The 15,257-nt window shown below is 44.9% G+C and overlaps 1 protein-coding gene and 1 pseudogene across 1 annotated transcript; both read right to left on the bottom strand.

Moving 5' to 3' along the window:
* LOC146371813 (membrane progestin receptor alpha-B-like) overlaps nt 1-966 on the bottom strand; it is a 4,382-nt pseudogene extending 3,416 nt beyond the window's left edge.
* A 1,591-nt stretch (nt 967-2,557) lies between these two features.
* LOC146371814 (serine/threonine-protein kinase Nek2-like) lies at nt 2,558-9,579 on the bottom strand. The gene is made up of 6 exons (XM_084953362.1): nt 9,562-9,579; nt 7,981-8,198; nt 7,650-7,890; nt 7,410-7,492; nt 7,183-7,309; nt 2,558-3,324 (listed from the first exon to the last, which is right to left on the bottom strand). Exons 1-6 carry the CDS (start codon nt 9,577-9,579, stop codon nt 3,133-3,135), a joined length of 879 nt encoding a protein of 292 aa, XP_084809488.1. The 3' UTR covers nt 2,558-3,132.
* Nucleotides 9,580-15,257: the final 5,678 nt, after the last annotated feature.

The raw sequence follows: 15,257 nt of genomic DNA on the forward strand, positions 1-15,257 counted from the left end.
AAAAACATGCACAAGGGTTAGGGTTAAATTTAAAAACTGTACTTTTGAGTTAAAATATATATTTATAATTTTAATAAATGACAAATTAAAAAGGCATGAACATTTTTTTTGTATCGAAAAAATATCGAACCGTGACACCAAAGTATCGAACCGAACCGAACCGTGAATTTTATGTATCGTTGCACCCCTAATAAAATATATATATATATATATATATATATATACACGTATACATATTAATCATGCAAAGAAGGGAACAGCTCGATAAGATATCCATAACAAAGGATCGAGTAACTTTTTTTTTTTAAGGCTATGTGGAATCATTGGAAAACCTAAATGAGGTCTGAAGCAGTCTGAAAGATCAAATTAAAAACATGCATCTGTGTAAATGTTTGCCATCTCTGAAGTTGGGGGAGAATCATCTTCGAGGACACAACAAGGTCGCCGACTGTTAGTGCCCAAGACTGCATATGTTAAAAGCTAGTAGTCGTCTTATTGTCACTGGTCATTTGATTTGACCAGCAGCACCTCCTGAAGAGTCGCCATCTGAGAGCGGCAACACGAGCGACCTCTCACTCTGCTCTCACTCGCATATGTCCTACAGACAGTCTGCTCTGACCGACTGGCCCTGACGGAGAAGAGGGAGGGGGGAAAAAAGGTGGTAGTGGCAACTCAAATTGCTATCCACATGTTTTTGTTTGTTTGTTTTTTATATAAACAAATAATAATAATAATTGTGGTACTGCACAAGGAAGGAATTATATCATATATATAAGGAAGGTCCTCATATCACATGTGTGAGGACAGGGAGACAGTGATCAGTAGAAACTAGTAGAAAATAGGGATATTGTTTTGAACTGCCGTGCGATGCTTCTCAAGACTCTTGCAGATTAAAACCAGGTGATTGGGTCCTTATACGAGTACTCCAGAGAAAGAATTGGAACTCACCTCGGTGGGAAGGTCCATACCAAGTACTCCTAACGACGCCAACAGCTTGCAAAATCGCTGAGAGGCCCTCTTGGATCCACCAGAGCCATTGCAAAAAAGTGGAAGTGAGTGACAGCACAACCTAAAGACACCACCACCCCGACTCTTTGGTGATCTACAGGTGAAGGGAGGGCTGGTTGGGTATATCCCGCCTTCTACTTCTCGCCTGTAGTCTACTCACCAGAGCAAATCGGTGTGTCTGGTCATCATGAAGATTATTCTGTTTACCACCTTGGCCCTGCTGCTTACAGCATGGACCCTGATGCACTTAAAGGATCAAGAAGCCAACTTGCATAGAAGGGCATGGACATATGACAACTCACACCTGACTGAAGTGACACAGGACTACATCCATCCCTGGATGAACAACGCCTGGTATAGATAATATATAATCGCACAGAAGGCAAAGATTGTTATATATGCTCACACATGCCTGCTACAACACAGCATGCTACATTATATGGCAGACCTACTCAAGTGACATGCGCAGCAAGCTTTGCCAGTCTAGGTTATCAATATTCAGGAATTGTCCTAAACCACAGCGACCCCCTGACTATTGGACTATAGTTTTGGGCTGTTTTTAAATGCATCGACCAGCATCAACAAAGAGCAAAATCAGGAAATTGATGCCATAAGAATAACTGTTATGCAACACCGAGTTGCCCTGGACATGATCTTGGCAGAAAAGGGCGGACTGTGTGTTTTGTTTAATATAACTTGTTGTACATATATTCCAGACAATGTGCATTCTGATAATATGACAAATGCTCTACAATTACTTAGAAACGTTCAACAGGCACAGGTAACCGATTTGGCAAATTCACAAAGTAATTGGTGGGATTGGTTTATGAGCGGCTCATGGAGAACATTGATGTTTATTGGCCTAATACTTATCATGTTTTGTATCTTTACTACATGCATTATCCCCTGTGTAAGAGGAATGATATCCTAATCTCTTGTTGCATATGTCACTGTGCCAGACGAGGAAGAAGGAGAAGACGATGAGTATGAAACTAATGTGATGAATGATTATGTTTGAATGATACACATTTTATGACGACCAGACCGAAAGCACTCACAATGTAGGGTCTGTGTCTGAAACACATTGATGTATCTGTTTTAAATTCGCTACAACAGGAGGGAATGATGAAAGATTTTTAGTTTTGTATTATGTTTAGTTGTAGCTTCATTTAAAGGAAGGAGAGCTTGTGAGTTGGAACCACCACAGGAAAAGAGAGTGAAACCATATGTCCAGAAGAATGCGGTGACATACGATACTACCTCCTGTGTTAACAGACAAGTTAACGGTCTCTCTCTCTCTCTCTCTCTCTCCTTTTATGGACATGTTTTGAGATCTATACATACCAAGCTATCTCCTGTTTCAACAGACAAGCTAAAGGTCTCTCCTTTTAAGGAAATATTATCAGTTCCATACATGCCACTCCTACTGCTGTGGAAACTTGCTTGAAGTATAAATAAAGAGTGTGCTAAGAGCCCTGGGCGGTTTTCCTCTGTGTCACATCTGTTCTGCACACGTTGGTGCAGAGCAGATCAGACCGTGATGGGGGATCGCCCATGTATATGTACATGTAAAAAGATATCTGAGTGTAAGTTTCTTTGCCTTCTAACAATTTTCTCCTCACACGGTGTAAAGAGCATTGTCTTTAATCAATGCAGGAAAAAATAAGAGCAAATCATTAGCAGACAAGAAAGACGTTTTTTCAAGCTGACGGAATCATAACTGGACAATGTTTTTTTTACTTCAGCATTAAAGCTGAGTGTCAAAAATCACTCCGAGGTTTCGAGAGAACTGCTTGACATTTTTGGTCACTGAGCTATCCTTTCTGTGGACAAGAGTCAGATTTATAGTCACTGAATTTTAGAAACTTATGAGATACTCAGCATTTGATATCACTTATAGGAATTTTTTTATTATTTGTTTTTTGGAAAATGTGTTTGTGGCATGATGTGTTTTTTGTATTTATTTATTTCTTTTTAGATATTTTAGTCTACTTCACTTTGTCAAACAGGTTGTATTTATGTGATTTCTTGATTCAGCAGGTCTGCCAGTAATCAGGACTGGGTGTAGCAAGTGAAACTGAATTCAGGTTTCTTTTTTTTGACTTTTTATTTGTTTAGGAACATTTATTTTTTATGCTTCTTCAGTCTGTTCTCCGCGGCCGAGGCGGACGCCGTCTCCGCGGGTTTGTGGAGAGGAACATCAGAATCGGCTGATCTCCTTTGGAGTCGCGACTGTGCCTTCCTCTGCTCCTCAGCAACCGCCTTGCTCAGCAGGCTGCTCTGGAGAATAGATTCTACAGAAGGTCTCAAATAGTCCTGCCAAGAGAAGGGGCCCATAAATGAAACATAAATAGTGTCCTTGGACAAGATCCTGAACATTGTCTAACAGTGCGTATGCGCCAACCAGCGTGCAGCCTGTTACAGTCGCTCCTGCTTTTTCTCTTAGTTTAGCTCTTTTTTCTTACGTATTCTTTTTTTTTTCTGACTTGTATTTTCATCCGTTTATTATCTTTTACTCAATCATGTGGATTGAGAGAGTTTTTGTTCTTCTGGTGGCCGTGGAACTGTTACTTTTATCAAGGAACGGGACCGCGGCACATCTCCTACACTCACGGACTGTTTACTCCAGAGATCATCTGATCGCCCTGATGCCGGCCGGCCGGCTCGCTGGCCAGGCCCGCAGAAGTACCAGCTGAAATTTGGAGGAAAACACATCGGGGATGCAGAGGTCAAGGACAGAAGAGAAGAAAGAAGGAGACGGTGAGACAGCGGAGGCTCGAAGCGAGGAGGAGGTATAAACAGTGTCTGCCGTCTATCGTGATGGGAAATGTGCGATCGTTAGCGAATAAAATCGACGAGCTCTCAGCACTGGTACGGAGTAAGAGGGAATACCCAGAGTGTAGCCTGATGTGTTTCACCGAATCATGGATGCACCAGGACATTCCCGATGAGAATGCTTCCGTGGAAGGCTTCCACACTGTTCGGGCGGACAGGGACAGCATCGCTAGCGGTAAGCGGAAAGGAGGTGGGCTTGCTGTTTTAGTTAACAACCGGTGGTGTAACCCTGCCAACATAACAATCAAAGAAAGGATTTGTTGCCCGGACATTGAACTGTGTGCTGTTGGACTCAGGCCGTATTATTTACCCAGGAAATTCTCTCACGTCATCTTGGTGGCTGTTTATGTTCCTCCCTCTGCTAACCCCACAGCTGCATGTGACACTATCCACTCTGCCATAGCCCGGTTACAGACTCAGCACCCGAGTGCCTTTATTGTGATCTCGGGTGACTTCAACCATGTATCACTGGACAATACACTAACAACATTCAGACAATATGTGGACTGTCCTACCAGGGGAGAAAAAATTCTAGACCTACTGTATGCTAATGTCAAGGATGCATACAGCTCCTCCTCCCTCCCCCCACTTGGTAGGTCAGATCATAACCTGATTCACCTCACCCCCCGCTATGTGCCAATTGTGAGGAGGGAACCTGTGACCACCAGGACTGTTAGGAGGTGGTCAGAGGAGGCCTTAGCGGAACTACAGGGCTGTTTCGAGGTGACCAATTGGGAAACACTCTGTGAGCCTCACGCCGAGGACATCAATGGGCTTACTGAGTGTATCACAGACTACATAACTTTCTGCACCGACTCCATTGTTCCAGCTCGGACTGTTCATTGTTACCCAAATAACAAGCCGTGGGTGACTAAGGACATCAAAGCCCTCCTCAACAACAAGAAGAGGGCTTTCAGAGGGGGCAATAAAGAGGAGGTGAGGAAGGTCCAGGTGTTACTAAAGGACAAGATCAGAGAGGCTAAGGACAATTACAGGAGGAAGCTGGAGTGGAAACTCCAGCAGAACAGCATGAGAGAGGTGTGGAGGGGCATGAAGACCATCACTGGATTCAGGCCAACCAACAGCAGGGGAGCTGAGGGAGGTGAGAATAGAGCTAACGAGTTGAATCTGTTTTTCAATAAATTCGACACCACAGTGTCTGCTCACACCCCCACAACCTCACCTGTAGTCAGCCTGGAATCCAGAGCCACACCACTGTGCCAGCCTCTCTCTTCACATGGCGCTGTTGCCTCCTGTGAGATTCCTGACACCCCTCCCCCACCCATCACCTTCACTCAATACCAGGTTGAGATGCAAATGAGGAGAGGCAAGTCTGCTGGAGCAGACGGAGTGAGTCCCCCTCGTCCTCAAGACCTGTGCCCCCCAGCTGTGTGGAGTCTTTCATAAACTGTTTATGCTGAGTCTGAGTCTGCAGAGGGTCCCAGTGATGTGGAAGACATCATGCCTCGTCCCTGTACCAAAGACGCCACGTCCCAGTGGCCCTCAGGATTACAGGCCCGTGGCACTGACCTCCCACATCATGAAGACCCTGGAAAGGCTCATCCTGGACCAGCTGCGACCCATAGTAAGACCACATCTGGATCCCCTTCAGTTCGCTTATCAGCCTCGTCTCGGAACTGAGGACGCCATCATCTACCTGCTCAATCGTGTCTACACCCATCTGGACCAGCCGGCGAGCACTGTGAGGGTCATGTTTTTTGACTTTTCTAGTGCTTTCAATACCATCAGGCCGACCCTCCTGGGTGATAAGTTAGCAGCGATGCAGGTGGATGCTTCTCTGGTGTCCTGGATTGTTGATTACCTGACAGGAAGACCACAATATGTACGTCTCCCACAGTGGGTGTCTGACAAGGTAATCAGCAACACAGGGGCACCACAGGGGACTGTCCTCTCCCCCTTCCTCTTCACCCTCTACACCACAGACTTCAGCCACTGCACAGAGACCTGCCATCTTCAGAAGTTTTCTGATGACTCTGCGGTGGTTGGATGCATCAGCAGGGATGATGAGACAGAGTAGCGGGCTGTGGTCGACTCCTTTGTCACGTGGTGTGAGCAGAATCATCTGCAGCTCAACGTGGCAAAGACCAAGGAACTGATCGTGGACTTCAGGAAGACCAGGAAACACTTGACCCCTGTTTCAATCCAGGGGGTCAGTGTTGACATTGTGGAGGACTATAAATACCTTGGAGTACACATTGACAATAAACTGGACTGGGCTAAAAACACCACAGCACTTTACAGGAAGGGCCAGAGTCGTCTCTATTTTTTGAGGCGACTGAGGTCCTTCAACATCTGCCAGAAAATGCTCAGGATTTTCTATGAGTCTGTTGTGGCCAGTGCGATCCTCTATGCTGTTGCCTGCTGGGGGAGCAGGCTGAGGGTAGCAGATGCCAACAGACTTAATAAACTAATCCGTAAGGCCAGTAATGTTGTGGGGATGGAGCTGGACTCCCTCAAGGTGGTGTCGGAGAGGCGGATGCTGTCCAAGATAAAGACAATGTTGGATAACACCTCCCACCCACTCCATGACATGCTGGTCAGTCACAGGAGCACGTTCAGTGAGAGACTGAGATTACCGAAAAGCACCACTGAACGACACAGGAAATCTTTCCTGCCTGTGGCCATCTCCCTGTACAACGCATCTACTTAACACACTGGTTACTGCTACAACTACACGTTTCTTTTCCAGCTATTTATTAATGAGTGACTTATGTATATGTATGTATATATATATATATATATATAGTAATATTCTTAGTTAGCGTATTGTCTGTCTTGTCTTAATGTTGGTTTATAATGGAGCACTGTAACAAAAAAATAATTTCCCCCAGGGATCAATAAAGTATTCTGATTCTGATTCTGATTCTGAACAACAAATTGGCCCAGTTCAGGATCTACCGGAGAGTGAGCAAGCGTGAGAAAGTTAGAAAAAGCACCAAAAGGCACCGTATGAATGTGTGTGAGAATGGGTGAATGTGGGTGGTGGTAAAAAGTGCTTAGAGTGCTCATTTAACTAGAATTTACAAAATTAACTTCACGTTTTATTCAATGACCTAAAACTAGCACTAGGACTAGAGTCCATAAAGTCATGGGAAAGTAGTTACTGAGGGAGCTGAGGGCCAGTTTGCCGTGGAAGGCACTAAAACTAGAGCAGTTGCCCCCTGCAGGCTGTTAGAAAGAATGCAAGGTTTGAAGTATTTCTGCACAGGCTTCCCTCTTCCAGATGTGGACACGCGGTCCATCTTTTATACCATCTAAAATAATCAGATAGCTCAAGCACCATATCATGTAAATTTTAAAAATAAATTCAATTCCAACCTTTAAGTTGAGCATTTTGCCGAGCAGAGTGTTCAGCTCCTCAGAGTACCGGTACAGGATCCTTCTGAATTTGCCCTCTCTGATCTTTCCTGCCAGCTCTTTTTGGTTGTAAGCAGTAAAAGGAGGCCTGGAGAGGAAAAAGAAAAATGCAGGAAAAACTGCACGATCTGCTGCCTAACAGTTTGCAGTGGGAAAATCAGCTAAAGCGGAACAGCTGGACAACTTACGATAAGGCACAGAGTTCGTAGAGCAGACATCCCAGAGACCAAATATCGGACTTCTCGTTGTATGACATCCGGTTTATTTGTTCCTGACAGAAAAAAAAGAGATTATTATATTTGTCCCCATTCTTTTTATCATGAAGTAAAACAAAGATTAACAAACAAGAATAAAATCAAAAGTTCAGGCAAGGAAAGTTGTAAGCTCAGATTAAACGCTTCAAACTCCAGCAGCATGAAGCCACTCACTGGAGACATGTAGTACAGCGTCCCGACAAACGTCTTTGCAAAGCTGGTGTCATGGTTCAGAATCCTCGCCAGGCCAAAGTCGCCCAGTTTGACATTCTGCTTGATGTCGAGGAAGACGTTGGCTGGTTTCAGGTCCCGATGAAGGACTCTGGCCCTGCCGTCACTCCACCTGTGACACTCCTTCAGGGCCAACGTGAGCTGGGCCATGACTCGCAGGATGAACTGCTCCTCCAAATAGCGCCTGTCAAGGTAAAAAACACATGCATACACCGATGAAGGGAAAGGACACACCAGCATGCAACCGTCAGTATCATTTAGCATTCAACCCCACCTCTCCATGATGCAGCGGCTGATGAGACTGGACAGGTCGCCGCCTTCGCAGTACTCCATGACAATGTACAGAGTGGTGGTTGTCCGGTCTATGATGTGGTCGTAGTACCTCACTATGTTTGGGTGCTTGAGCTCCCTCAGCAGGTTCACCTCTGACACCAGCAGCTGCTTCTCACGCTCCGCCATGGTGCCATAATTCAGCTCCTTCCACACCAGGATCTACGATACAAACCGGCTTTGAATTAACCAGAATTACAGAGGTAAAATTCAAAGAATCGTGGTTATCTGAATCAGAGATCAGAGAATGTCTTTCCATTAAGACCAGTGTCGTAAGAAGACAGAAGACAAGTGGAAGCTATGGAAAAGTAAAGCTAACTCGGGCAACTTGTCTTTATTCTAGAACATGGTAATGTGGGGGGGCTGGTTGACCTTTTGACCTTTACCTTTTCATTAATATCTTTAAAACAGGCAGCACAAACGAAAATTTTAGCAGCACAAACCAGCACAAACGTAGCACAGTTGATTGACACCAATTTTGTTTGATTTGGGTAATGTGGGGGGGCTGGTTGACCTCTGATGACCTCTAGAAATTTTTATTAATATCTTTAAAATGATAGTAGCACAAACGAAAATTTTAGCAGCACAAACCAGCACAAACATAGCACAACTGATTGACACCAATTTTGTTTGATTCCATTAATATGGGGGGGCTGGTTGACCTTTACATTTTCATTAATATCTTTAAAACAGAAGCAGCACAAACGAAAATTTTAACAGCATTTTTATATATATATATATATATATATACATATATATATACACACACACACACATATACACACATATATATATATATATATATATATATATATATTAATCATGCAAAGAAGGGAACAGCTCGATAAGATATCCATAACAAAGGATCGAGTAACTTTTTTTTAAGGTTATGTGGAATCATTGGAAAACCTAAATGAGGTCTGAAGCAGTCTGAAAGATCAAATTAAAAACATGCATCTGTGTAAATGTTTGCCATCTCTGAAGTTGGGGGAGAATCATCTTCGAGGACACAACAAGGTCGCCGACTGTTAGTGCCCAAGACTGCATATGTTAAAAGCTGGTAGTCGTCTTATTGTCACTGGTCATTTGATTTGACCAGCAGCACCTCCTGAAGAGTCGCCATCTGAGAGCGGCAACACGAGCGACCTCTCACTCTGCTCTCACTCGCATATGTCCTACAGACAGTCTGCTCTGACCGACTGGCCCTGACGGAGAAGAGGGAGGGGGGAAAAAAGGTGGTAGTGGCAACTCAAATTGCTATCCACATGTTTTTGTTTGTTTGTTTTTTACATAAACAAATAATAATAATAATTGTGGTACTGCACGAGGAAGGAATTATATCATATATATAAGGAAGGTCCTCATATCACATGTGTGAGGACAGGGAGACAGTGATCAGTAGAAACTAGTAGAAAATAGGGATATTGTTTTGAACTGCCGTGCGATGCTTCTCAAGTCTCTTGCAGATTAAAACCAGGTGATTGGGTCCTTATACGAGTACTCCAGAGAAAGAATTGGAACTCACCTCGGTGGGAAGGTCCATACCAAGTACTCCTAACGACGCCAACAGCTTGCAAAATCGCTGAGAGGCCCTCTTGGATCCACCAGAGCCATTGCAAAAAAGTGGAAGTGAGTGACAGCACAACCTAAAGACACCACCACCCCGACTCTTTGGTGATCTACAGGTGAAGGGAGGGCTGGTTGGGTATATCCCGCCTTCTACTTCTCGCCTGTAGTCTACTCACCAGAGCAAATCGGTGTGTCTGGTCATCATGAAGATTATTCTGTTTACCACCTTGGCCCTGCTGCTTACAGCATGGACCCTGATGCACTTAAAGGATCAAGAAGCCAACTTGCATAGAAGGGCATGGACATATGACAACTCACACCTGACTGAAGTGACACAGGACTACATCCATCCCTGGATGAACAACGCCTGGTATAGATAATATATAATCGCACAGAAGGCAAAGATTGTTATATATGCTCACACATGCCTGCTACAACACAGCATGCTACATTATATGGCAGACCTACTCAAGTGACATGCGCAGCAAGCTTTGCCAGTCTAGGTTATCAATATTCAGGAATTGTCCTAAACCACAGCGACCCCCTGACTATTGGACTATAGTTTTGGGCTGTTTTTAAATGCATCGACCAGCATCAACAAAGAACAAAATCAGGAAATTGATGCCATAAGAATAACTGTTATGCAACACCGAGTTGCCCTGGACATGATCTTGGCAGAAAAGGGCGGACTGTGTGTTTTGTTTAATATAACTTGTTGTACATATATTCCAGACAATGTGCATTCTGATAATATGACAAATGCTCTACAATTACTTAGAAACGTTCAACAGGCACAGGTAACCGATTTGGCAAATTCACAAAGTAATTGGTGGGATTGGTTTATGAGCGGCTCATGGAGAACATTGATGTTTAAGGTTTGGATGTTTATTGGCCTAATACTTATCATGTTTTGTATCTTTACTACATGCATTATCCCCTGTGTAAGAGGAATGATATCCTAATCTCTTGTTGCATATGTCACTGTGCCAGACGAGGAAGAAGGAGAAGACGATGAGTATGAAACTAATGTGATGAATGATTATGTTTGAATGATACACATTTTATGACGACCAGACCGAAAGCACTCACAATGTAGGGTCTGTGTCTGAAACACATTGATGTATCTGTTTAAATTCGCTACAACAGGAGGGAATGATGAAAGATTTTTAGTTTTGTATTATGTTTAGTTGTAGCTTCATTTAAAGGAAGGAGAGCTTGTGAGTTGGAACCACCACAGGAAAAGAGAGTGAAACCATATGTCCAGAAGAATGCGGTGACATACGATACTACCTCCTGTGTTAACAGACAAGTTAACGGTCTCTCTCTCTCTCTCTCCTTTTATGGACATGTTTTGAGATCTATACATACCAAGCTATCTCCTGTTTCAACAGACAAGCTAAAGGTCTCTCCTTTTAAGGAAATATTATCAGTTCCATACATGCCACTCCTACTGCTGTGGAAACTTGCTTGAAGTATAAATAAAGAGTGTGCTAAGAGCCCTGGGCGGTTTTCCTCTGTGTCACATCTGTTCTGCACACGTTGGTGCAGAGCAGATCGGACCGTGATGGGGGATCGCCCATGTATATGTACATGTAAAAAGATATCTGAGTGTAAGTTTCTTTGCCTTCTAACAATTTTCTCCTCACACGGTGTAAAGAGCATTGTCTTTAATCAATGCAGGAAAAAATAAGAGCAAATCATTAGCAGACAAGAAAGACGTTTTTTCAAGCTGACGGAATCATAACTGGACAATGTTTTTTTACTTCAGCATTAAAGCTGAGTGTCAAAAATCACTCCGAGGTTTCGAGAGAACTGCTTGACATTTTTGGTCACTGAGCTATCCTTTCTGTGGACAAGAGTCAGATTTATAGTCACTGAATTTTAGAAACTTATGAGATACTCAGCATTTGATATCACTTATAGGAATTTTTTTATTATTTGTTTTTTGGAAAATGTGTTTGTGGCATGATGTGTTTTTTGTATTTATTTATTTCTTTTTAGATATTTTAGTCTACTTCACTTTGTCAAACAGGTTGTATTTATGTGATTTCTTGATTCAGCAGGTCTGCCAGTAATCAGGACTGGGTGTAGCAAGTGAAACTGAATTCAGGTTTCTTTTTTTTGACTTTTTATTTGTTTAGGAACATTTATTTTTTATGCTTCTTCAGTCTGTTCTCCGCGGCCGAGGCGGACGCCGTCTCCGCGGGTTTGTGGAGAGGAACATCAGAATCGGCTGATCTCCTTTGGAGTCGCGACTGTGCCTTCCTCTGCTCCTCAGCAACCGCCTTGCTCAGCAGGCTGCTCTGGAGAATAGATTCTACAGAAGGTCTCAAATAGTCCTGCCAAGAGAAGGGGCCCATAAATGAAACATAAATAGTGTCCTTGGACAAGATCCTGAACATTGTCTAACAGTGCGCATGCGCCAACCAGCGTGCAGCCTGTTACAGTCGCTCCTGCTTTTTCTCTTAGTTTAGCTCTTTTTTCTTACGTATTCTTTTTTTTTCTGACTTGTATTTTCATCCGTTTATTATCTTTTACTCAATCATGTGGATTGAGAGAGTTTTTGTTCTTCTGGTGGCCGTGGAACTGTTACTTTTATCAAGGAACGGGACCGCGGCACATCTCCTACACTCACGGACTGTTTACTCCAGAGATCATCTGATCGCCCTGATGCCGGCCGGCCGGCTCGCTGGCCAGGCCCGCAGAAGTACCAGCTGAAATTTGGAGGAAAACACATCGGGGATGCAGAGGTCAAGGACAGAAGAGAAGAAAGAAGGAGACGGTGAGACAGCGGAGGCTCGAAGCGAGGAGGAGGTATAAACAGTGTCTGCCGTCTATCGTGATGGGAAATGTGCGATCGTTAGCGAATAAAATCGACGAGCTCTCAGCACTGGTACGGAGTAAGAGGGAATACCCAGAGTGTAGCCTGATGTGTTTCACCGAATCATGGATGCACCAGGACATTCCCGATGAGAATGCTTCCGTGGAAGGCTTCCACACTGTTCGGGCGGACAGGGACAGCATCGCTAGCGGTAAGCGGAAAGGAGGTGGGCTTGCTGTTTTAGTTAACAACCGGTGGTGTAACCCTGCCAACATAACAATCAAAGAAAGGATTTGTTGCCCGGACATTGAACTGTGTGCTGTTGGACTCAGGCCGTATTATTTACCCAGGAAATTCTCTCGCGTCATCTTGGTGGCTGTTTATGTTCCTCCCTCTGCTAACCCCACAGCTGCATGTGACACTATCCACTCTGCCATAGCCCGGTTACAGACTCAGCACCCGAGTGCCTTTATTGTGATCTCGGGTGACTTCAACCATGTATCACTGGACAATACACTAACAACATTCAGACAATATGTGGACTGTCCTACCAGGGGAGAAAAAATTCTAGACCTACTGTATGCTAATGTCAAGGATGCATACAGCTCCTCCTCCCTCCCCCCACTTGGTAGGTCAGATCATAACCTGATTCACCTCACCCCCCGCTATGTGCCAATTGTGAGGAGGGAACCTGTGACCACCAGGACTGTTAGGAGGTGGTCAGAGGAGGCCTTAGCGGAACTACAGGGCTGTTTCGAGGTGACCAATTGGGAAACACTCTGTGAGCCTCACGCCGAGGACATCAATGGGCTTACTGAGTGTATCACAGACTACATAACTTTCTGCACCGACTCCATTGTTCCAGCTCGGACTGTTCATTGTTACCCAAATAACAAGCCGTGGGTGACTAAGGACATCAAAGCCCTCCTCAACAACAAGAAGAGGGCTTTCAGAGGGGGCAATAAAGAGGAGGTGAGGAAGGTCCAGGTGTTACTAAAGGACAAGATCAGAGAGGCTAAGGACAATTACAGGAGGAAGCTGGAGTGGAAACTCCAGCAGAACAGCATGAGAGAGGTGTGGAGGGGCATGAAGACCATCACTGGATTCAGGCCAACCAACAGCAGGGGAGCTGAGGGAGGTGAGAATAGAGCTAACGAGTTGAATCTGTTTTTCAATAAATTCGACACCACAGTGTCTGCTCACACCCCCACAACCTCACCTGTAGTCAGCCTGGAATCCAGAGCCACACCACTGTGCCAGCCTCTCTCTTCACATGGCGCTGTTGCCTCCTGTGAGATTCCTGACACCCCTCCCCCACCCATCACCTTCACTCAATACCAGGTTGAGATGCAAATGAGGAGAGGCAAGTCTGCTGGAGCAGACGGAGTGAGTCCCCCTCGTCCTCAAGACCTGTGCCCCCCAGCTGTGTGGAGTCTTTCATAAACTGTTTATGCTGAGTCTGAGTCTGCAGAGGGTCCCAGTGATGTGGAAGACATCATGCCTCGTCCCTGTACCAAAGACGCCACGTCCCAGTGGCCCTCAGGATTACAGGCCCGTGGCACTGACCTCCCACATCATGAAGACCCTGGAAAGGCTCATCCTGGACCAGCTGCGACCCATAGTAAGACCACATCTGGATCCCCTTCAGTTCGCTTATCAGCCTCGTCTCGGAACTGAGGACGCCATCATCTACCTGCTCAATCGTGTCTACACCCATCTGGACCAGCCGGCGAGCACTGTGAGGGTCATGTTTTTTGACTTTTCTAGTGCTTTCAATACCATCAGGCCGACCCTCCTGGGTGATAAGTTAGCAGCGATGCAGGTGGATGCTTCTCTGGTGTCCTGGATTGTTGATTACCTGACAGGAAGACCACAATATGTACGTCTCCCACAGTGGGTGTCTGACAAGGTAATCAGCAACACAGGGGCACCACAGGGGACTGTCCTCTCCCCCTTCCTCTTCACCCTCTACACCACAGACTTCAGCCACTGCACAGAGACCTGCCATCTTCAGAAGTTTTCTGATGACTCTGCGGTGGTTGGATGCATCAGCAGGGATGATGAGACAGAGTAGCGGGCTGTGGTCGACTCCTTTGTCACGTGGTGTGAGCAGAATCATCTGCAGCTCAACGTGGCAAAGACCAAGGAACTGATCGTGGACTTCAGGAAGACCAGGAAACACTTGACCCCTGTTTCAATCCAGGGGGTCAGTGTTGACATTGTGGAGGACTATAAATACCTTGGAGTACACATTGACAATAAACTGGACTGGGCTAAAAACACCACAGCACTTTACAGGAAGGGCCAGAGTCGTCTCTATTTTTTGAGGCGACTGAGGTCCTTCAACATCTGCCAGAAAATGCTCAGGATTTTCTATGAGTCTGTTGTGGCCAGTGCGATCCTCTATGCTGTTGCCTGCTGGGGGAGCAGGCTGAGGGTAGCAGATGCCAACAGACTTAATAAACTAATCCGTAAGGCCAGTAATGTTGTGGGGATGGAGCTGGACTCCCTCAAGGTGGTGTCGGAGAGGCGGATGCTGTCCAAGATAAAGACAATGTTGGATAACACCTCCCACCCACTCCATGACATGCTGGTCAGTCACAGGAGCACGTTCAGTGAGAGACTGAGATTACCGAAAAGCACCACTGAACGACACAGGAAATCTTTCCTGCCTGTGGCCATCTCCCTGTACAACGCATCTACTTAACACACTGGTTACTGCTACAACTACACGTTTCTTTTCCAGCTATTTATTAATGAGTGACTTATGTATATGTATGTATATGTATATATATATATATATATATATATATATATATAGTAATATTCTT

The sequence above is a fragment of the Perissodus microlepis genome, chromosome 15 (assembly GCF_051167445.1).
Source record: "Perissodus microlepis isolate ML-2025 ecotype Zambia chromosome 15, ASM5116744v1, whole genome shotgun sequence".
Lineage (NCBI taxonomy): Eukaryota > Metazoa > Chordata > Actinopteri > Cichliformes > Cichlidae > Perissodus > Perissodus microlepis.

Excerpts from the sequence above, each read along its gene's own strand:
- LOC146371814 (XM_084953362.1), bottom strand. Across the intron at positions 7,891-7,980 it reads AGCCGCTGCATCATGGAGAG|GCGCTATTTGGAGGAGCAGT; the intron begins GTGGGGTTGAAT and ends TTACCTTGACAG. Across the intron at positions 3,325-7,182 it reads GCAAAATGCTCAACTTAAAG|GACTATTTGAGACCTTCTGT; the intron begins GTTGGAATTGAA and ends TTCTCTTGGCAG.